Consider the following 22,990-nt stretch of genomic DNA (forward strand, 5'->3'; position numbering starts at 1 on the left):
GGGAGGAAAGGAAAGCAGGAGGATTGTAGATAAATTTTTGGAAGGGGTGACTTTGAGATTTCATGTGCCAGGGTTTTGTTTTTCAGTGGGGAGGGGGCATAACATGGAGAGTCTGAATCCCAAATTTGCCCTGCCAGGACTACTTCTGTGCCCTCTGCAGCTGGTTCCTCTGTCTCCTTCTGTCCCCCCCCCCCCAGCTTCCGCCACCTCCTTCAAGGTGACCTTCAAAGGGGTACAGGCTTCGCCCAGCCAATCGGAGCAGAGTGGGAGGGCCTTCCTCCCCTCTACCCCTCCTCTCTTTGTTTAAGATCACAGGATCCTTTAAGGTATCCTCTCCCCCCCCCTTTCATTGAGGGGGTGGGAAAGCAACACCCCCACACCCCCTGATTCCTGCCGCCTCCCCTCTTCAAGAGGGAGTCCAAAATTAACTATACCCCTTTTAACGTGGTGTGTGCATGCACGTGGTTTGATAGAAGCCTCATCTGAGGCTTAGGAAGCAGAAGAGTCCCGGGGAATCCAGTTGTCCTTCAGCGTTGGTTGGAAAGGGGATTCCCGCCCCTCCCCTTCCCAGTCTGAAATGGCCTCCCCCCCTCCACGCATGCACGTGGCTGCAATTGGCAGTTCTGTAGCTGCTCGCACATTCCTGCAATATTTTTAAAGAGGCAGGCACCCTTTTCCTTCTCTCGCATAGCAGGCTTAAGGTAGCAACAGGAGCCTCTTGCAAACGGGTTTTTGCAAGGAAGGACCATAGGGTAGGTGGTCCGACTTGCATGCAAAAGATCCTGTGTTCAATCCGCCAGGGGTCTCTAGGCTTGCACTGACCTCTGAAAGTCTTCCAGACAGTGTAAATGGTGTTGAGCTAGACAGAGCCATGGCTTGTCTTTGGATAGGGCAGCTTCCTAACATTCCTTTGGTTGTTTGCTCATAGAATCGTTGAGTTGGAAGGGACCACGAGGGTCATCTAGTCCAGCCCCCTGCAATTCAGGAATCTTTTGCCCAATGTCGGGCTTGAACCCACAACCCTGAGATTAAGAGTCTCCTTCTGTACTGGCTGAGCTATTCAGGTCGTCATCTCAAGGAGGGCAGTAGTGATTTTTGCGTGAGGAATAATCTGTATATATGGTGCCTTCGGTGTGCATGGTGGTTTTTGCAGAGTATAAGAAGGCAGGTCTCTGCCCACAAGGAGCTTACAGTTAGTTATTAATAAGTGGTGGGCTTGGAGTGCTGTTTGAGTTGAAATGTGTAATTCACTCCAGATCTCCTGGGATGAACCGGAAGGGTCTGTATGGAGAAGAATAGCTCTGACTTACAAAGCATTTTTGATGCATTTTTTTAAGATGATGGATATGCACTGTCTTATTTCTGCAGCCAGTGGCATCTGAAGGGAGGCAGTCCCTTTGTGTATATATAAGCCAAATGGCACGTTAAGCCCAGGTTAGTCGCCATAGCAGAGTGTCGATTTGCTAGGGGTTTGGGCTCGAAGCCCGTCGGGATCCCTTCCAATGCCACAATTCTGTTTCCGTGATCTCGAGTACATTGCTTGACTGTAGCTCGCATTTGCAATTCGCTTGTCCCCAGTATGCAACAAAGAGAAACTCGCACAGTGGAAGTAGAAATGGTTATTAATGCTGGACTAAGGTAGAGGCTTCTAAACTGGCTTGATGGAGATGTCAGTCGCCAGCCTGACACCCAGAAATCTCCATGTGGTCACAATTAGACGTGTGCCAGGGGCAAAACGTGCCTGGTGCCCAACAAATTTCTAACACTGTCTCCGAACTGCGACTCCCTTCATCTGTGGCCATTGGCTTTGCTTGCTGGAGCTGATGGTAGGGCAGGTTCAAAGTTTCCCCCACATCGGAGTTGCTGCTTCTCTGTTGCTTGAGACTGTAAGCTCCTCAAGGCAGGCGCCAGACCCCAGGAAACCATCCAGCACATGTCTGCCATTACTCTGATGTTGTTGAACTACAACTCCCATCACCCTAAGCTAGCAAGGCCAGAGCTCAGGGATGATGGGAATTGTAGTCCAACAACATCTGGAGAACCACTGTGTTAGAGAGACTGTGTGCATAGAATATAAAGGCATCTCCCACTCACGGTTGCTTCCTTCTTCCCACCCTCTCAAAACCAGTATGCTTAACACACTTTATTTCTCTGTGTTGGGTTCTCTCTGTGAGGCTCTCCCCATAGGGTGGAACAAGGTGCGAATTCCTCCTAAGGCTGAAAAAATGGCTTCTGTGGGCTTCCATCCATTCCGGGGTTTGGCGATGGTAGTGCCGTGGTTCAGAGATCTCTCTCTCTCTCTCTCTCTCTCTCTCATCTATTTCTGCCTCAACTTGTTTAAAAACCGGTTCTTGTGTGCCAAGGCTGCCTGCAAGGGGAGTTTGCCAAAATTTGCCAGAGCGTTTCTGTGTCTACATTGGCGGGAGCTGTTGCTAGAGCGTGTCTCCTTCTCTCAAAGGTGTTTGGGAAGTACATAACCTCTATGTCAACATTCTCCTGTCCGCATTTGCCTGCTTGACGTATCTGGTTTGGCTAGTGGGTGTTTTGGTTGGCAGACTGCTATGGCAGTGGGGAGTGTGCCTTCCCTTACCAAGAGCGTAAGTAGTCCCTGGTGGATCACTCCAATCCTTATCCGTCATTTTGACCAGTGCGCCACGATGCTTCTTATTTCTCAAAATGCTGCAAGGCTCCATAGGAATGCGCGAATGAAAAATTCGGCAGCTTTTGTTTCCCGTTCCTTTCCCCCTTAAAAAACATTGTGAAGGTGGAAATGTAAAGATTCAGACGGTGATTTTTATCATATGCGGTGGACTTGTGTTAAAATAAAAACATTTTGGGAGATGATCTATAATGAACTAAAGACGATGTTTAGATATACCTTTCCCAAAAAACCAGAAGCATTTTTGCTAGGTTTGATGGGAAATGAGATTGCAAAGGTGGATCAAAGACTATTTATGTATGCCACAGTCGCAGAGAGGACTTTGCTGACCCAAAAATGGAAGTTACAAGAAATACCTACTATTGCGGAGTCGCAGGCGAAGATGATGGATTTTGCAGAGTTAGCCAAACTGACTTGCAGGATCTGAGACCAGGGCGATCAGAAATTCCAAAGAGACTGGAGTAAATTTATTGCATATTTGAATGATAATTGTAAAAATTTGAAGACACTAGCAGGGTTGGAATAAATTCTACAATGTGGATATATAGTAAAATTTAAATTGCGCGATGATGTGATATGGGATACCTGTTGAAGGCAAGAAAGGAAGTCGTAAGCTTGGCAGAGCAAAAGGTTGTTTTGTGTTTGTTACTGTAATGTTGGAAATGTTGTTTAAAGGAAAATAATAAAAAATTATGGGGGGGGGAGACATTGTGAAGGAAGTTGTGCGATACTTGTGCATATTGGGGATCCTTTTTCTTACGAAGCGTGTAATAAGTCTCCCTGTGTACTTTTGACTCATCTAGTAAGTGAATCCTCAGATGGGAAACTTTCCATCCTGGAATTTCTTAGAAAACTCTCATCACTGGTGCCTTGTGGGCCATGTTGGCTAGCCAGAACGGTGGATGGAAGTTGCAGCTGCAACATCTGGAAGGGCAAAAGGTCTCTGCGCCTCTTTTATGGGACCAAACCCAGAAAGCCTGGTGCTTAAACATATAAGGAAAACATGGACAAACTGGTGTAGTGCTGGATACGCAGGTGTAGCGCACCTGGTTTTTCATGTGCCACTGAGCTTGCCAACAATGTGCTCTCCGGGTTTTTGGAACTACATCTGAATCTTCCGTCAGAAGCAACCTTAGAAACTCAGGTATATAATATAATCACCAAATTGCATTTTAAACCTAAGGTGCTACTGCCACAATGGAATGTCTTTTTTGCAGTGGGATGATGATGATGATGATGATGATTCCATTTCTTTTTTATATTTAAAAAATAAATCTCAAAGTGGTTTGCACCACATTGAAACATCAGTTAAAATAATCCGGAATAAAACAAAATTTAAGCTTCAAGGAAAATATTTCAGAGCCTTCTCTAAGTTGGTTTTCCCCAGGCGCCAACCTGGCATTTCCAGAGATCTCCCGCGTGGTTGCAATTAGACCCACGCCAGTTGCCAAACGCGCCTGGGCGCCTGGGTTACTTCTAACACTGGTGCCCTGAAATCTACACAGCAAATTTAACATTTCTCTTGGGGCATGGCCATTGCACCTTCCCCAAAATTTTTTTTTAAAAAATTGGAACCATAGTGTTAGTGAGGTGGTGAGAATTCTTCCCCTACAGACCATGGGTAAGCAAACTAAGGCCTGGGGGCCGGATCCGGCCCAATCACCTTCTAAATCCAGCCTGCGGACGGTCCGGGAATCAGCATGTTTTTACATGAGTAGAATATGTCCTTTTATTTAAAATGCATCTCTGGGTTATTTGTGGGGCATAGGAATTCATTCATATGTTTTTTTCAAAATATAGTCTGGCCCCCCACAGGTTCTGAGGGACAATGGACCGGCCCCCTGCCGAAAAAGTTTGCTGACTCCTGCTACAGACACTTCTTTGCAAAACCACGCTTTCCAGGGAAGGGGAGTCAGGGATTTGGGTCAGGACTGGCTGGTGTGGTCCTATAAGCCCCTCTCTTCGTGACTCAAAAGTGGGCAGAGCTAATTTTGCATCATGGGATGTAGGTGGGGCTTTGTTGTGCACCGTGCAGAGCGCGGGGGGAGCGACTATACTTTCTGAATTGCTCTTGTTCCAGGAGGTAGGGTGGTTTTGCTGCAGGACTGGGGGTGCGGTTGCTGCCCTGCTCACATTTGGACGTATGATTAGTTCAACCCTCATGTTTTAATAATTTGGCGTTGAATGGCTGGCTTAATTCTTCAGCGGCCTGGTATATCTCCGTGGGAACCACCCTTACCCATACATGTATGCGCGGAGATCCTTTTAAGTCACCGGAATGTGCAACTACATGTTTTTTGAAAATTGCGTAACGCAAAATTGCACTGATTACCTTGCAAGGAAGGAGGCTGCCTTTGACCAGCCCAGAAGAGAGAGAGAGAGAGAGAGAGATCCAGTTACAGGAGGTGACTTCTGTTTTCTCTTCTCCATCCCCCACCCTGACCAGTCTCACGAGCCATCTGGGGTGACCAGTAACACTGGTTTTTCTGCTTCTCGAGTGCTGTGGAATGAGCCCGGGCTCTCAAATCAGCCCGCTCAGCAAAAAGCATTAGGTCTTAAATCGAAGGGGTGTGTATTCAGTAAGTGCTTGGGAAAGATGGACCACTGAGACCAGTCTGCACCTGGCCATAGTTTGTGGCACCCTGACTGCCAGTGGTAGTTTGCCGAGAAGTTTAGTAGCCATACCTTGTAGGGCCCAGCTACATGCTACCCATGTGAAATCAATATTAAATTCCATGTCAGTGCTCAGGGTATAATAGGAAACTGGTCAGTATAGTTAATAATAATAAAAAGGTAAAGGACCCCTGGACGGTCGTCCAGTCAAAGGTGACTATGGGGTTGCGGCACTCATCTTGCTTTCAGGCAGAGGGAGCTGCGTTTGTCCACAGACAGCTTTCCGGGTCATGTGGCCAGCATGACTAAACCGCTTCTGGCGCAACAGAACACTGTGATGAAAGCCAGGGCGCATGGAAATGCTGTTTACCTGCTCACCACAGCGGTACCTATTTATCTACTTGCACTGCCGTGCTTTTGAACTGCTAGGTTGGCAGGAGCTGGGACATAGCAACGGGAGCTCATCCTGCTGCTGGGATTCGAACCGCCGACCTTCTGATCGGCAAGCCCAAGAGGCTCAGTGGTTTAGACCAGCGCCACCCACTCCCTAGTATAGATTAGTTAGCATAGTATAGTTTGCCCTACTTATACCTGATTATTATAGTTCACTTACGAGATTGCCTTACCCTTCATGGGCCCACTAGACCGCTTTGATCGACAGAATTGGCACCACCACAGGTGAAGCATGATGCCCCTTCCTCAGTTGTAAGAACCAGACTGTTTAGCATGGCAGCGCTTTCCCTTTGGAACTCCTTGCCTCTTGAGATTGAGCCTTGCCTCCTTTCAGTGCTTTCAGATCCTTGCCTCCTTTCAGTGCCTGCTGAGAACATTCCTGCTTAGAAATGCCTACCCAGGTGCTTTAGAAAGCTGAGGTCCTTTTAATCTGTTGTAGTATTCCAACTTTTGTATGCTTTAAAGTAGGGTTGTAAATCTCTTAATTTAATTGTTTTATCTTTCTCTAAATCACTTTGAGGTGGGGGGTTTTTGGTGGGGTGACCAATCAAACAGTGTATAAACTTTATTAAACAAATACGTAGCTCAGGATTGTCCACAACAGGGTTTCAGGGTTTGAACCTAGGATTACCCCCATGTCTTCTGCCCTGCTCTCCACCATGCTTACCGCATGAGCAGCCAGAACTCAACAATGTTTATTGTTCTTAAGGGGCAAGTGTTTCGTAGACTTTCCCAGTATGCTCATGAACTGAATGCATGGTTCCTGGGTATGTAAGAAGGCATCTTTTTCTGTATTTGCCACATGTGGTGCTGTTTCTGTTCCCCTGCAGATCACCTTCTGCCCAAAACCCTGTTGCTCATCCTTCTGTCCGCTGCGGCGGGATTACGTAACTCAGCGTAATTAATGGTGAAGATTGCATCATTCCACCCCACTGATTTTGGTTCAAAGGGGGTGTAATTGATTGTGTACCATTTGCTGACTGACTGAACACAACAGCGGCAACATGGAGTCCCACCTGTGTTTGCTGGGTTGTTTTCTGTTCTGGACAAATAAGTATTGGCCATTTCCGCTCCCTTTTTCGTCAGCGTTCTCCGACGTCTCTAAAGGCCGCTGGCAGGGGTGCCAACATGGACCTTTCTTCCCTGCTGAGGCCCAGATAATGCCCGTTAAGAAACCTTTCCTAGGAAGACTGCAAAGCCCCCATTGTTCTACGGAGCATGAGAACCAAACTTCTTGCCAAGAAATGCCAGCGTAGATGAGCCGAAGGCTTGTCAGACTAAACCAATTCCCAGTTAACTCTCTTTTTTTCTTTCTCTTTCTCTATACTCCCCTTTTGAAGAAGTAGTAAAGTATTCCCCGCTCAACTCTCCCAAGTTTTTAAGAGTTTCTGGCTCCTGCTAATCTCTTACTTGTCAGTCCTGGGAATGTGGGGTTGCCTCCAATGTTGACCGGCGACAGAGTACAGTGGTACCTCGGGTTAAGAACTTAATTAGTTCTGGAGGTCCGTTCTTAACCTGAAACTGTTCTTAACCTGAGGTACCACTTTAGCTAATAGGGTCTCCTGCTGCCGCACGATTTCTGTTCTCATCCTGAAGCAAAGTTCTTAACCTGAGGTACTATTATGGGTTAGTGGAGTCTGTAACCTGAAGCATCTGTAACCTGAAGCGTATGTAACCCGAGGTACCACTGTATACCTATTAAAGCTAATGAACATGGCAGATCCGGGCTGCCTATATGTTACCAGGCCGGGTTCAATGCCTTGTCTTAATTTACAAGGCCGACAGCAATCTAGGTCCCGTGTATCTTAAGGATCTCCCGATCCCTTCTCTCCCCTGCCTGATCACTTTTGGGGGGTGTCCTGTGGTTCCCCCACAGCTCTGCTGCATGGCTTGTAATGCCTAGAAGGCATTGCATGCATTCAGTGTTGTGGGCCTAGACCTGTGGAACTCTCCGCCACCAGTTTGTATTAGAAGACAGGCACCCTCCCTGCTGAACTTCAGACACACAACAAATGCTCATATTTCCACAGGCATTTTAAGGTAGTGTCCGGGTTTAAGTTCAGTTTTATGATGAATGTTTGTTTTGTCCTCTGTGCGGTGCATAGAAATGCTTGTGATTAAGCAGTAATTAAGTACCTTAAAATAAAATTTAAAACCAATACTTTGAGATCCCATTTCAATTGGGGGGGGGGATGGCTGTACTTTTTCTCTGTGTTGACTGATCCAGAATAGCTGTTACATCCCATTTTCGTGTTTGTAATTGCTAATGCCAACTAGGAACACGTGAAGCTGAACTATGCCAAGTCAGAAAAGTGTGTGTGTTATATGTACCGAGTCAGACCATTGCTCCATCTGTACCAGTGTGGTGTTACGATTAGAGTGTTAGACTAGGACCTGGAGTCAGTCAGTGACCTTGGAGTCAGTCACCTTCTCTTAGCCTAACCTACCTCACAGGGTTGTTGTGAGGATGAAATGGGGGGAGGAGAACCACGTATACCACCTTGAGCTCCTTGGGAGATAAAAGGTAAAGGCACCCCTGACCATTAGGTCCAGTCATGGCCGACTCTGGGGTTGCGGCGGTGCTCATCTCGCTTTATTGGCCGAGGGAGCCGGCATACAGCTTCCGGGTCACGTGGCCAGCATGACTAAGCCGCTTCTGGAGAAACCGGAGCAGCGCACGGAAACGCCGTTTACCTTCCCGCTGGAGTGGTACCTATTTATCTACTTGCACTTTGACGTGCTCTCGAACTGCTAGGTTGGCAGGAGCTGGGACCGAGCAACGGGAGCTCACCCCGTCGCAGGGATTTGAACCGCCAACCTTCTGATCGGCAAGTCCTAGGCTCTGTGGTTTAGACAACAGTGCCACCCGCGTCCTTGGGAGCTAAAGGTGGTATATAAATGTAATAAATAAATAAATTCTAGCTTAGTATTGTCTACAGTGACTGCTAACATCTTTCCAGGGTTTCCAACACAAGGTCTCTCCCAGCCCTCCCTGCAGATTTTACTCACTGATCTATAGTTCCTCCCCTCTTGGGTGGACTCTTGGGTTTTGATCCAGCCACGCTCTTGCATTTTTGCTGTGTCCAGGAAAGGCTTCGGGGTACCTTTCCCTGTGCAGAGAATTATTATTACTTGTAATATTGGGGGGGGGGGGAGAGAGCATGAAATCACGTGAATCGTAGAATCACAGAATTGTTGAGTTGGAAGGGAACCCCAGGGTCATCTAGTCCAACCCACCGCAGTGTGATTCCTTAACGTGCTGCCTGAAGCATTGAGGATTCCAGACTAGGGATGTTGGAGAATGCCAACAAAAACAGAAACTGGTCTAGAAACTGCTGGTGCTTGCTTATTCCTGCCGTGTTCAGAAGAGAGATGAGTAGAGTGTGGAATATGTAATGTAATGGCAATGGAACTTGCGTATTTTTGCCCCCTCAGACAGCAAGACAATATCTGTTTGGGCGGAGGACGATACGCAGCGAAACGCAAACAGAGCTGCATGTGATGGATTCAGAATGGCCTGGAAAGCGCTGCCTTATTTCTCCAGTCCAGACCCAGATATATTTTTTTGCTACCTCAATGAGAACTGGGCCCCAGACCTACTTTCTGCCCCATAATTGTTCTTCTGTTGCTCTCTATTTAGTATGGATATCTGTGTGGAAGTCTCAACGTGCCATAGTAACCGGCCTTGGCTCTGCTATTCAGCCCCAACCCCATTTGTTTGTATGCTTGACAAGGGCAAAACCCTTTAGCCGCAGTCCCAGGTTGCGTTGGTACGGAGCCCGGGCTCTGGGCTCTATTTATAACTTGGCTTCGGAGCCAACGCTGTCCTCCTGCTTTCAGTCTTCTTGCAGAGTTGAGGGTGGAAAAGAAGCACTCTCTGCTGGAACTTTGTTCTCCAGGAGAACACGGAAGAAAACCCATCGCGCCTTGATTGCAGTCTTCCCTGGCAACGCACGGTTGGCGTCTGGTTTTCCAGAAAATGAAGGTCGCTGGCGGGAACTCCCGGAGAATTTTGACCGCGGACATGCAGCCTGTCAGATATTGGTGACGTTATATTTTTTTTCCCAAAGAGAAACCACCCATGACTAAAGCAGCGATTCACCAAGGTGCTCTGCATGTGTTCTCCCTGATTAAAAACTACCTTGGTCCACCTTCTGGGAAAAGAGGATGTGCCCCTTTGGAAAGCATTTTGCTATCCAGACCGTGAATTTCCGGAGAGCATTGCTCTGCCCATAGATTGCGCCGTTGCCTTTGGATGTGACTGGTTTTTAACACGTACTCCCTGGCAGGGGACCATGGGGAACGGCCTCTTTGCCAGCTGCTGCCGCTGCATCGCCAACCTCATCTTCCAGGTCCGTGTGGAGGGCTCATCGGACGAGAGATCGCCCCTCTTGCCTGTGCCACCTGCCGTGGCTCTAGAGGATGCCCGGAAAATCCAAGCCATGCTGGTCGTCTCCAGAGCTTCCGAGGGCTCTGCACCGTACCCGGATATCGTCATGAGCAGCGTGTCGCACGAATACCTGCAGAGTGGGGCAGAGCCGCCCAGCGGCTTAATCGAGGGGAAGAGAGTGGAAGAGCCCACCAAGGCTTGCGTCAGGTGCCCGACACTCGTGGCTCCTGGCTTGCTGCAGCATGCACCGAGATCTTGTCTGGTGCATGCCCTCCCTGCCGACCTTGAGCGAGAATCATCGCGGCCTCCAAACTATTCTTGGCCGCTTGGTCGAGCTTCCAAGGCCCACGAGGTTCCTGGAGGTGTAAGCTTTCAATCAAACCAGCTGGAAGGCAGTCTGGGCAGTGGAGCAAATGCCAGGCACGGGACACCAGCTTCTAGGCTGCACCGGTGCCAAGGAACCGTGGCGGCGAGCCAGAACGTGGCTCTGGGGCCCACGCCAGCTGATACTGGCTTGGCAGCTTGCAGTCGCCAAGTCTCTTCTGCTGCCTTCGATTCTGGTGGACCCTTAAGGGGCAGCGCGCCGTCGGAGAAGCCTGCGCTTCGTCCATCAGGAGAGAAGAGCTTGGTTGTCCTCCAGGCTTCTTCGTATGAGCTACAGGAAGTTGAAAGCGTGGAAGGAGTTGTGGATGCTAAAAGGGACACAGGTAGAGAGTTTGCCCTTGCACCTGAAGGGGAAGCTGGTCCACGATACAACCAAAGGAGGAGTAAAAGGGCATTTGTCTTGGGGCGGTTTCTACTACCCGCCTTGGGGTATATATTCTGTTTGCCCTGACTGGGGCCTAGTCTGTATGTAGCATCAAGTGAGGCTAGAGCTGGGCGATAGTGGGTTTTCCACTTTGTGATCTTTCAGCAGCTAAGCATCGCAATACAGTGGAACCTTTATTCTCTGACTTAATCCAAGGCGTGGCTTCCGATTGGCTGCAGGAGCTTCCTGCACTCAAGCAGAAACCGCGTCAGATGTTTGGCATCCAAAAAACGTTCAGAAATCGAAACACTTCCAGGGTTTCGGTGTTCAGGAGCCAAAACCTTCGAGAACCAACGTTCAACTGTATACTGATACGTCACAGTGTGTGAAATAAGGATAGAGCTATGTAGAGGCATTGGCTGGCTTCACGGTTTCCCCCACATTGTGATTTTTGCAAAGCGCGCACACACACACACACACACACATCGTGATTCGCAATATATTGCCAGGTCAGAAATCATGAAACCTGATAATCACGATCTGGACTTGAAACCGGTTTTGGACACAAGGCTCTGCTTGCAATTTTAAAGCAGATACATGTGAAGGAAGAGGAAGTTGACATGGAAGGCCAGGGAGAAATGCGGGAATGATTTCCGACAGAACTCAAAGGCTGCTCCTGACCACATTATTCCTCTCTGGACTCAGAGTGGAGTTGCTCTTGACATAGCCATTGCAAAACCCAGGTAGTTTTGCATTAGACTCCACCCCACTGCAAAAAAAAAAAAAAAAAAAAAAAGCCATCTGGTCCAGTTTTAGACTTGAAGTGCCGGAAATGATGGCAACAACACACTTATTATTCCTCTTTCCCCTATGCCCTAGTCCCTTTGTGAATAGAGAACATGGTTTCTTGAGCATGGAGAGGATTAGAGTTTGAACCCTGGCACCGCCTGTTAAAAGGACAACAGGTAACTCGGCTGGGGGGAGGCACTGGGCAGCTTCTGCCGGTCAGGCCCCAAAGGCCCAGTGGGTCCAGGCATCAGAGCAGGACGCCATGTTTGTTCACTCATTTTGCAACCCTTTCCATTGAAGCCTGGAGCATGTGTGTTTGGGTGCTGCAACGATTATGCAGCGTGGCTAGTTTTGGACTAGGACTCGGGGAGACTGGGGTCTGACTGCTCGCTGGGGGACCTTGGACCAGCCATGTGCACGTCAACTTAACCCTACCTACCTCACAGGGTTGTTGTGAGGAGCAAGCAGAGAGGGCGAGTACCAGGCATGCTGCCTCTTGCTCTGTGGAGAAGAGCTGAGGTATAAGCTTAGTAATGGCAGCTGTAGAGGAGGCGTCAGCTTTCAAATTATTCAACTATGGTGAAGCTAGGGTGTGGTTTGGGTGGACTGTGGCTGCTCTTCACCAGCCCTGGTGGCTTCTAGATAGTTTGGACCGCAATTCCCATCAGGCTGTGCTGGCTGGGCCTGCTGGGAAATGTAGTCCGGAACATTTGGAGGGTGCCAGATTGGGCAAAGACTGGCTTTGGCTCTCTGTGTTTGCGTGTGCTTCTACGTGGAGGAGAACGTACCTTATATATTGCAAACCTGGAATTTCCGGTAGAGACACACATGCATCATGTATGTTGATTTCCTGCACATTCTTTCAGGGAACAGGGGTTAATGTTTAATGTAGAAAGGCCAGCCGCAGGTCTTGCTGTGCGGAGTGCCATTCAAATGCCTTTTTGACGGTTGTGACGGAGAAGGAACGGCTTCCGTAGAAAAGCAGGCCGTGCCTGGAGATCAAACATCGAGCCAGAAAGAGGACTTGGAACCTTGACCTCGTGTCGGTGTGGTAGTTTTAACGTTTTCCTCCTGACCGGGGGGGGGGGGGAGGAGTCATGTGTTTTTTTAAAAAACAACATTGTGGAAGTGCAGAAGCCGTCTGTTGTGTGTGTCTTTGGTTCACCCAGCATGTCTTAGAATTGTATAATTGGAAAAGGACCCTGAGGATCATCTAGTCCAACCCCCTGCAATGCAGGAATATGCAGCTGTCCCATACGGGGATCGAACCTGCAACCTTGGTATTATCAGCACCACTCTCTAACCAACTGAGAACATTCCACCTTGGCAGCCCTGGGCTAATAAAACATCAAATGTTTAAAAACTTTCCTATACAGGGCTGTCTTCAGATGTCTTCTAGAAGTCAAATAGTTGTTTGTTTCCTTGACATCTGCTGGGAGGGCGTGGGTGCCACTACTGAGAAGGCCCCTCTTGCCTGGTTCCCTGTAACCTCACTTCTCGCAATGAGGGAACCACCAGAAGGCCCTTGGCACTGGACCTCAGTGTCCGGGCTGAATGATGGGGGTGGAGACACTCCTTCAGGTATAGTGAGCTGAGGCCATTTAGGGCTTTAAAGGTCAGCACCAACACTTTGAATTGTGCTTGGAAATGTATCGGGAGTCAAAGTAGATCCTTTAGGACCAGTGTTATGTCATGGAAGCATAGAGTTGCAATCCAGGGATCTTTTTCTCCAGTGTGGGGCTTGAACGCATGACCCTGAGATTAAGCGTCTCATGCTCTACCGACTGAGCTATCCCAGCTAATGGAAGAGTCAGTTGAGGAATTTTGAATGAGCTTCCATCCGAGACGCAGAAACATTTTTGCCAAAATTCTTGGGAGTTGTATTAGCAGATGTAGAGAATCGGCAATCCAAAAAAACAATGTCCCTCCTTTTTTGTTGCCAACTCCCACAAACCCCCAACTCTTCTCTGGGGCAAAGAGAAGTCCCCACAGTCCAGAGGGCCACATTCGGGGAGGGGGAGTTCCGAGGGGGCCGCATTTGAAAATAGCTTACGGCTAGCAAGCACGCTTGCTGCTGAACTTAAGCAGCGCCAGCCCTCGCACCAGCATAGCATTCTCTTGATCTTCAAGGTTGAAAGACTTGCGTGTCTCTTTGAAACAAAACCCAAAAGAAACTTAACACCTGCGTGGCTGGCACACAGACGGGTTAATCTCTTAAACACGGATAATCCAATTGGGGATATTTCTGTTTAAACACAAGTTCTTAGAGAGATTGCTGCGTCTGACAAGAAGATGTCTTGATGGGTGGGTTTTGCAGAAAGCCAGGACTCTGGAAACCTGAGCATAAAGCCCGTTCTGGGAGCATTGCATGCATTCGGGCTATCAGGTGATGTCTGCCATTTTCGCATATCATTCCAGCACTATAGCCGCGTTCTTCTTCTTCCCGCCCCATGTTGAACTGCTGGGAAGTGTGCCGGCTCTGTGGCTGCATCATGAGCACTGCGGGAAACCCCTTGGCCTTCCAGATGTTGCCGAACTACAACTCCCATCAGCCCCCGCAAGCGAGCCAGTGGCCAGGGATGGTGGGAGGTGTAGTTCCTCAACACCTAGCGGGCCAAAGGTTCCCCACACTGCAACATTTCTGCAAGACTTGCTGCATGAACAACTTTCCAAGGTTGCAGGTTCGATCCCTGGGTGGGATGGCTGCATATTCCTTGCATTGCAGGGGGTCGGATTAGATGATCCTTGGGTCCTCTTCCAATTTCATGATTCTATGACATTGTCTGCATGCCACCCATAAAAGATCTGAAGGTCTTCTCCCCACCCCCTTGTGAGGCTTGGCATTCAGCTGCTGAAATGTTCTTGTAGAGAGAAAAATTTGAGAACCACTGGCTTGGTGAGAGAGCAGATACTTTTCTGCATGCAATAGTTTCCTTGTTCCATCCATGGGGCTTTCAGCTGAAAGAATCTCTCGGAGGAGGAGGAGAGAGGGAGACAGACCAAAATGGACAAAGTTCAAGCTTTGAGTAAGGCAATTTCATGTGTTTATGCTCACTTGAGCTCACATTTCTCGCTGTGTGACTGCTATTCCCCACCACCATCCACCACCCTTTAGCTTTTACTAAGGATGGAGAAGAAATCGGTTCAGTTCACAATGAAAGGTGAACCTACCTAACTCATGCTGGCTAAAACAAAGTCGCCCTTAGAGATTCGTGTTCCTATGAATTTTGCAAATGCTGTTGTCCTGCCAGTGTGTGCATCTGTTGTGGTACAATACACATGGAAATGCATGAACTGCTGAAACCAGCGCACCCAACTATTACTGAAATCAACGCAAATGCATTAGGTTAAGGGAAACAGCTCTGCAGAAAGATGTACGCAGGCAACGACCTTTGTGTGCGGCGGTTATGTTCCTGAGCCCTGCATGCAATCACATAAGCCCATTCCGCCGCCTCCCTTCTGGCCATTTTTGGGTTGCGATGATGCACATGTCGATTGGATTGCACATAAATTGCTCGCTGCCTGTGTTGGGATAACTTGGCGCTAAGATGCTCGCGAATTTCCAAGGGAACTTTTTTTTAAAAGTCACAACCAGATGTGGGGAACTGAAGAGAAGGTTGGAAGATTGAGAAACTGAGCAGAGCCGAAATGGGCCTGCAGAAGGGGTCCCTATGCCTTGCCCACGCTCTGAACCCTCGGGATGTGATAGGACAGCTGTGGAAATCGGTTGTGCAATGGATTTTTAAGTATTCCAACGCCTGTGCAGGAATTCTGTTATGCAAAAGTTCACGGTGTTTCCACATCGTCTGAAACTTCTCTCTGTAGGAAACAGTCCTGGAATGAAGGAACATTATTCAGGGTCTTGAGTTCGTTCATTTTAAATTGGGGGTGGGTGGGGCTGAGAGAGATCTCTGGGAAGGATGTTGCCTTGCAAGCCGTTCTTCTGTCTCTCCTTCTCTTCCCTCTCCCTTCCCAAACTTACAGGACAAAGGTACCCCCTCCTTCATATGATTGCCCTTTGATCTTGCTGTGTTGCAATTTCTGGCTTCACGGTGTTTGTCCTTTTTGGCAAGGAGACGGCTGCTGGTCTGCCGCACCACCCTAGATTGAGCACCAGTGGTTTTTGAGTCTAGGAGTGCTGCATGCCTTTTCACCCACATAAAATCCCCCTTCCTTTATCTTATTTATTGAAGATCTCTGCATGCCCGCTTTCATCCTATTTAGGAGTCCAGGGCAGCAAACGACCGATAGTGTCGCAGTCCAAATACAATACAGTGGTACCTCGGGTTACATATGCTTCAGGTTACGGACTCCACTAACCCAGAAATAGTGCTTCAGGTTAAGAACTTTGCTTCAGGATGAGAACAGAAATTGTGCTCCGGCGGTGCGGCAGCAGCAGGAGGCCCCATTAGCTAAAGTGGTGCTTCAGGTTAAGTACGGACCTTCGGAACGAGGTACCACTGTAAAGTCGTACCTTGGTTTTTGAACAGACTAGTTTTCAAACGTTTTGATTCCCGATCAATCGAAACCTGGAAGTGAATGTTCCGGTTTTCGAACATTCTTTTGGAAGCTGAACGTCCGGCGAGGCTTCCGTAGCTTCCGATTGGCTGCACCGTCTTCCTGGTGTTTACTCATAATCTCCTTTCTAGTAACTAAAACAGGATTTGACTGGCATCTTTTGCAGATCTGCTAGGGGGATGAATTTGGAACTTCGGCGTCCAAATCATGTGTGCTGTCCTCAGCCCTTGCACAAATGATTATCCGAGACTATTCAAAAGTCAGCATTTGCTGAAGGCAGGGACTTCTCAGTGGTAGCACCAAGTTCCTGTAGAATGTAAGAGGACAGAATTGTGATGCAATATGAGTATAGCCTTTATGGATCAGACTTAAAGACCCACCTGGTCCAGCATCCTGATCTCAGTCACTAATCAGTTGCCCTAGTGGGAAGCCCAAAGGTTTTGATGTTGTGTATTGGCCTGTCAGTTGCCTTTGGGTGTGTTTTTTGTAAGCTGCATTGGGAAGCATTGATACTCACATTCGCCACAAATTTGCAAGCTCCCAATCTGGTTTGCCAGGGAGGATACGATTTGAAAAGAATAATAGTTGATCCATTGATTGGCAGGGTTGTGTGTTTCCCGCGAGCGTCACATAAATGCAGAATTGGCAGCACGAAAGAAGCATCCTGAGAACTCGACAATATGCAGCAAGTTTCCAGTCCTCAGTGTGCAAATTAGAACCTCTAGTGGCCATGGGGGGTGGGCTGTGTGGTACCCTCTTTTTTTGCCTTACTTGCATGAATTTTGCAAAGTTGTGCAAAGTTTATTTAAGTTGCACGACTTGGGAATTGAACTCTGCTCCCGTGGCGCTGAAAGGGACACCGCTTCTCAAAAGGCAAGCCTGCTTGCTTGGTCACACAGCCTCTCTTTCTCTCCGCCTCCCTTCCGCACGCTCTGGTACCTAGCGTGAGAATAAGTCCTTACCTTCCGACTTTAAACTCCTCAAAGTCGCCAGAGTCCTCTAAGCCTCTGTCTTTGCAAGCTAAGGAACCATATGTGTGGTGTTCAGGGGGCAGGGGGGGAAAGGACTGCAGCTGCACAAGACTCTCTGCTCTCCCCCCCTTCCTGCATGCGCAGGAGGGAGGAAGATTATCAAGGTAACAATCCCTTTTCATGCAATTGGCAGCTCCTCTGCAGGAGTTTACAGATGCCTCAGGGCTCTGCAGCTCTGCCCACGCCCAGCGCCTGGTGATTTTAGTTAAATAAGTCTCTTCAAACTTCAAACTGTGAATGATTTTTACTCTTCAAAAAAAGGGGGGGGAGAATTGCAATCCACTCCCTCCCTGCATTTTTGCCTCTTTTTGCTTTTAATCATTCAGTTAAAGCACTCCCCACCTCACTCCTACCCCCCCAAAAATAGAATCCTGGAAACTGTACTGTGTTAAGGGTGCCGGGAGTTGTAGCTCTGTGAGGGGTAAATTACACTTCCCAGGGTTCTTGTTTTGGGTGCTTTAAATGTGCCTTTACTGTGTGGTAGGCAAACTAAGGCCCGGGGGCTGGATCCAGCCCAATCGCCTTCTAAAACCGGCCCACGGACGGTCTGGGAATCAGTGTGTTTTTACATGAGTAGAATGTGTGTTTTTATTTAAAATGCATCTCTGGGTTATTTGTGGGGCATAGGAATTTGTTCATTCCCCCCCCCCCAAAAAAAAAGATAGTCCGGCCCCCTGCTGAAAACATTTGCTGACCCCTGCTGTACAGTCTTACTCTGTTGGTTGCCTGTGTTTTTCCCCTCTTGGGGCATGTCCTCTGCCTCAGGCAGAGAAAAGGGCGTTGCTCATTTGGGCAAGGGAAAAAGAGAGATAAGGCTAAACGTGCCTTTCTCGTAAGCGCCAGCTTGGAAAGGGGATGGGGAGAGAGAACCAGAGTGGAATTTGCAACCGGGCCCCTGGCCTAGCGCAGCTCAGAAGCTGCCTTTTCAGCTTGTGAACCACCAAGGCATCTGCTGTCACAATCGAGCCTCACAGGGCTGGTTCCCTGTGGCAAGTTGGGATCTCCTGCCGGCGACCCACACCTGGGTGAGCTTTTGTGAAATGTGGGAAGGCAAGAGACTTGGTTTGAGCTTCTCCTTCCATCTCCTTGCTGTGCCAGGATTAGTGCTGTTTTATAAGCAGTGTAGTTTAGTGGGCAGTGTGTCTGGGACCCATTGGATGGAAGGGAGGAAGGCCAACAGTAGGTGGCGCCAAAGCCAACAGCAAGCAGATTCAACTAATTCCTGTTTTGTCCCCATCCTCCTTGCTGATTTCTGCAAGGGCAACACTGAGACTAAGGGCAAGGAGGAGGTCGGCTGTGGGCAGACAGAGGTCAAATTGTTGTTTGAATGGTCCTGCCTTGGACATTTACAGAACTGAAAAATATAGCATTTAAACTCACGTCAATGACGCTTTTATCTGGTGTTTTCATAATCGGGTGTTTCTGTTCCAGTATTTCTGACTGTTGGGAGAGAATCAACTTGAGGCTCCCGATCCCCTGTGGTTTAGGGCAGTGGAAACTACAGCCATAACTCGGAAGTTGAACGGAATCTGTTCTGGAAGTCCATTCAACTTCCAAAATGTTGAGAAACCAAAGCGCAGCTTCAAGTTCAAATAATGTTCGCAAACCAGAACACTCACTTCCGGGTTTGTGGCATTTGGGAGCCAAGATACAACTGTATTACTTTTCCAGAAAACCGAGACCGCTGCTGTATCAATGTATTTTAGGGTCTCCAGCTGGCAAAAACCTAAATTGGTCTCCCTTTCTTTTCGGCTAGAGCAACCCCCGCCCAGCATAACCCTGATGAATGGCGATGGCTTGCACGAGAACCACAACGAGGAGACCAGGCAGAACGGCCACGAAGAAACAGACCACGCAGACGATGGGAACGACCAAGAGGTTATCGTCATCCAGGACACCGGTTTTACGGTCAAAGTCCATGCGCCGGCAGTCGAACCTTTCCCCCTGCAAGTGAGTGTCTCTGGAAGTACTTCTGGTCAAAATCTCCTTGGCTGGCCCCCTTCCTCTCCGGGTGTACAAATTGGGTCCGCTGTGTTTCATTGCTGTTGCTGTTATTGCCTCAAATCTGTCTTCTCCAATAGGGTACCCTCTAAGTTATGCTGGGCTACAATTCCCATCATACCTGACAATTGTCCATGCAGGCCGGAGCTGATGGGAGCAGAAGTCCAACAACATCTAGGTCACTGTTTCCCCAAACTCGGGTCTCCAGCTGTTTTTTGTACAGTGGTACCTTGGGTTAAGAACTTAATTCATTCTGGAGGTCTGTTCTTAACCTGAGGTACCATTTTAGCTAATGGGGCCTCCCACGCCACCGCCGCATGATTTCTGTTCTATCCTGAAGCAAAGTTCTTAACCCAAGGTACTATTTCAGGGTTAGCGGAGTCTGTAACCTGAAGTGTCTGTAACCTGAAGCGTCTATAGCCCAAGGATGTGGGTGGCGCTGTGGGTTAAACCACAGAGCCTAGGACTTGTCGATCAGAAGGTTGGGGGTTTGAATCCCCATGATGGGGTGAGCTCCCATTGCTTGGTCCCTGCTCCTGCCAACCTAGCAGTTCGAAAGCATGTCAGAGTGCAAGTAGATAAATAGGTACCGCTCTGGCGGGAAGGTAAACGGCGTTTCCGTGCGCTGCTCTGGTTTGCCAGAAGCGGCTTAGTCATGCTGGCCACATGACCCGGAAGCTGTACGCCGGCTCCCTCGGCCAATAAAGCGAGATGAGCGCCACAACCCCAGAGTCGGTCATGACTGGACCTCATGGTCAGGGGTCCCTTTACCTTTACCTTACCACGGTACTACAGTTCCCACCATCCCTGACCACTGCTCCTGCTAGCTAAGGATGATGGGAGCTGTCATCCAAAAACAGCTGGAGATCCAAGTTTTGGAAACCCTGATTTATAGGATACTGCATTGGGGAAAGCTGCCTTGGATCCCAATTGCTTAAGCCCAGAGTGGCTAACCGGGTTTGCCGCCATTTCGGCGTTTGCGTTGGGTGCCTCCCAGGTGTCCTCAACTTGGTCAAGAGCTCAGGTGATTGAAAGAGCAAGCATATCTCTGAGGGGAGCCCATCTTCTGGAGCCAGGGGGTGGCTATTCTGCAGGTAGATCTGGCCCACCAGCCCTTAGTGGTGGCTTAGAAGAGACTTAGGCTTTGAGCCTGGAAAGGGTAAATATGCAGGTTTGGTCTTCGTATGGGACAACTGCATATTCCTGCATTGCAGGGGGTTGGACTAGAACGATCCTCAGGGTCCTTTCCAATTCTGCAATTCCAGATTCTATGAAACTCAGCTTAAAGCATCTCAGGTTGGCTGCATCTATCTGTTATGCAGTAGACTGAGGAACGTACTGCCCTGGCTGCATTTGAACATATTTCATATTCAGAATGAAGAACGGGTATTAAATTGTAGTAGCGGTTGTGGTGGTTGCAATAATAATAATAATAATAATAATAATAATAATAATAATAATATATGCATCAATTTTGTGTGGGTACCTATTTGGACATCTGAAAGGCTCATGTGAACTTATAGGTTTAAGATCCATGCATTGCTGATAGTAACTGTTTAAACACACCTAATAATAATAATAATAATAGTAATAATAATTAATTGTTGTTGTTTTATTTATACCCTGCCCATCTGGCTGGGTTGCCCTGGCCACTCTGGGCAGCTTCTGACACATATAAAACATAATAATAAAAAATTCAAATGTTAATATTGACAATCTGATCTAATGCAAAAAGTCGCAATAACTTTAAAATAAGAACAACTTCTATCAGATAAAGCAATATTCCATAATCCACTGGAATATAATAGTAAACAGTAAAATGAAAAAGCACCAAATAATAGTTAAGCCATTTACACCTACGAGTTACGATAAAGAATTGCTAAACTGTAAAGAGAATTAACAGCAAGTCACAATGCATAAAATGCCGCAAAACATACAAAACCACGTGAAAGGATCAAATTGAGAAACAAGGACACACAACTTATAAAAAAAAAATTTCTTTTTTTAAAAAATATCCCTGAGCTCCTTTTCTCTCTTCCCGGGCTGCCTTTGTGGGCAGGGAGGAGAATGTCAGTGAAGCAGCCTTTGCAAGGGAAACTGAGGCACACACAGGGCAGAGGGAGGAATTCCTTTTCTCTTCAAAATGCTGCTTCTGCTGGTTCCAAAATAAGCTTAGATTAGCCAGTGTCCTGCTTCTGCAGCAGCAGCAGCAGCTTACTATAAACCACCTCCAGTCTAGGAGCTTAACCTGATCAGTCTGGGTGGCCTTTGTCCGGTGATAGCATTTATCAGGCAATTCCTAGCAGGGTTCTATTTTTATTTCTATTTTATGGTGGTGGTGGTGGTGAAAGGAAGAGTCCATTCCAGCATCCCTGGGGAACGTGCGGAGGGCTTGATACACAGCCTCGTGGCGCACGCAGCCGAAACGTGTAAAAAGCAGGCTGCGGGGCAGGCAAACTGTTTTGTTGCACGCAGTCTTTTTTTGTTCCCAGTAGTGATGTACCGTGGAACCCCAGGAAACTGGAGTCAAACTGTGCATTCAGGAGCATAAAGTAGGAAGGCAGTATAAGGACCCCTGCCATTTGGGGGGTGACTGTGGGGTTGCTATGGACTGGTGCAGGGATCAGCAAACTTTTTCATAGGGGACCAGTCCACTGTCCCTCAGAGCATGTGGGGGGCCGGACTATATTTTGGAAAAAAAATAATAATGAATGAATTCCTATGCCCCACAAATAACCCAGAGATGCATTTAAAATAAAAAGACACATTCTACTCAAGTTAAAACATCAGGCAGGCCCCACAAATAACCCAGAGACACATTTTAAATAAAAGGACACATTCTATTCATGTAAAAACATGCTGATTCCTGGACCGTCCGTGGGCTGGATTTAGAAGGGATTGGGCCCAGGCCTTAGTTTGCCTACCCATGGACTGGTGGGTGGTTTTTGTGTGTGTGCGTGGGTGTGTTTTGCAACATGCCATTGACGCAACAGTAGTGCAATAATTGGTGGTGGGTTTATACTGGGCCATCCACATATGATTCTAGTTTGTTAGTGGTTCTGCAATGCTCTCCCAGTTTTACAGAGGGGCACTTGGGTGCTGCGGTGCAGGAAAAGTGGGAACCAGAAGGCAAAACAAAGCTCTGGGGTATGTACCAAATGGGAACGAAGCTGTGTGCCTGCACCAAAACGTTTGCAGGTACAGAGTGGTATGGGTAGCAGATCCATGCATAACTGCCTGGATGCGGCCATAAGCACAAACCATCCAGAATGCACTGTAAAGGGTGTCTGGAGCAACCCCCTGTCTCAGCGGTTAGAGCCCCTGCTTTGCATGCAGACGGTCCCAGGTTCTCTGACACCTCCAGGACCAAAACGAAAAACTTCAGGAAGTAGGTGATGGGAGCAGGTCTCTGCCTGAAAGCCCCTTGGCAGTGAGAACAAGCAGTGCTGGGCAAGAGGGGGAAATGAGACAGGGTCATCTCACTGCTAGTTCAAAAGCTGTGGAGTTCTTTCTTTAAGGAAGAAAAACAAAACTCTTCTTCCCTTTTAACTTTTAAAATGTTTTATAAATGACCTTCCCCTCCAGGGAAAACCTCCCTAAGCAAAAAAAAAAAAGTCTTCAGTAGATGCCTAAACGTCCTGACACTCAACACCTACCTAATTTCAACTGGGAGCTGATTCCAGAGGGCTGGAACTGCAACACTAAAAGCCCATTTTTGTTTTGTACAAACTAAGTTTGTTGTTTTTGTTTCATGTGCGATGAACCTTTTTTTTAAGCCAGTTTGAGTT

General features: G+C 48.0%; 1 protein-coding gene across 3 annotated transcripts in view; it reads left to right on the plus strand.

The window, feature by feature from the left end:
* CLUH (clustered mitochondria homolog) overlaps positions 1–22,990 on the plus strand; it is a 77,842-nt gene that overhangs the window by 16,126 nt on the left and 38,726 nt on the right. The window contains exons 1-2 of one of the 3 annotated variants that reach the window (XM_081843437.1): positions 10,006–10,822; positions 18,958–19,151. In XM_081843437.1, coding sequence (XP_081699563.1) covers positions 10,021–10,822; positions 18,958–19,151 — 996 coding nt within the window. In that variant the 5' untranslated portion in view covers positions 10,006–10,020. Of the gene's footprint in view, positions 1–10,005; positions 10,823–18,082; positions 18,227–18,957; positions 19,152–22,990 lie in introns of those variants that run through there. The other 2 variants (XM_081843439.1, XM_081843438.1) reach the window with 2 other exon arrangements.

This window comes from Podarcis erhardii (genome assembly GCF_964252035.2).
Source record: "Podarcis erhardii genome assembly, chromosome: 16".
Lineage (NCBI taxonomy): Eukaryota > Metazoa > Chordata > Lepidosauria > Squamata > Lacertidae > Podarcis > Podarcis erhardii.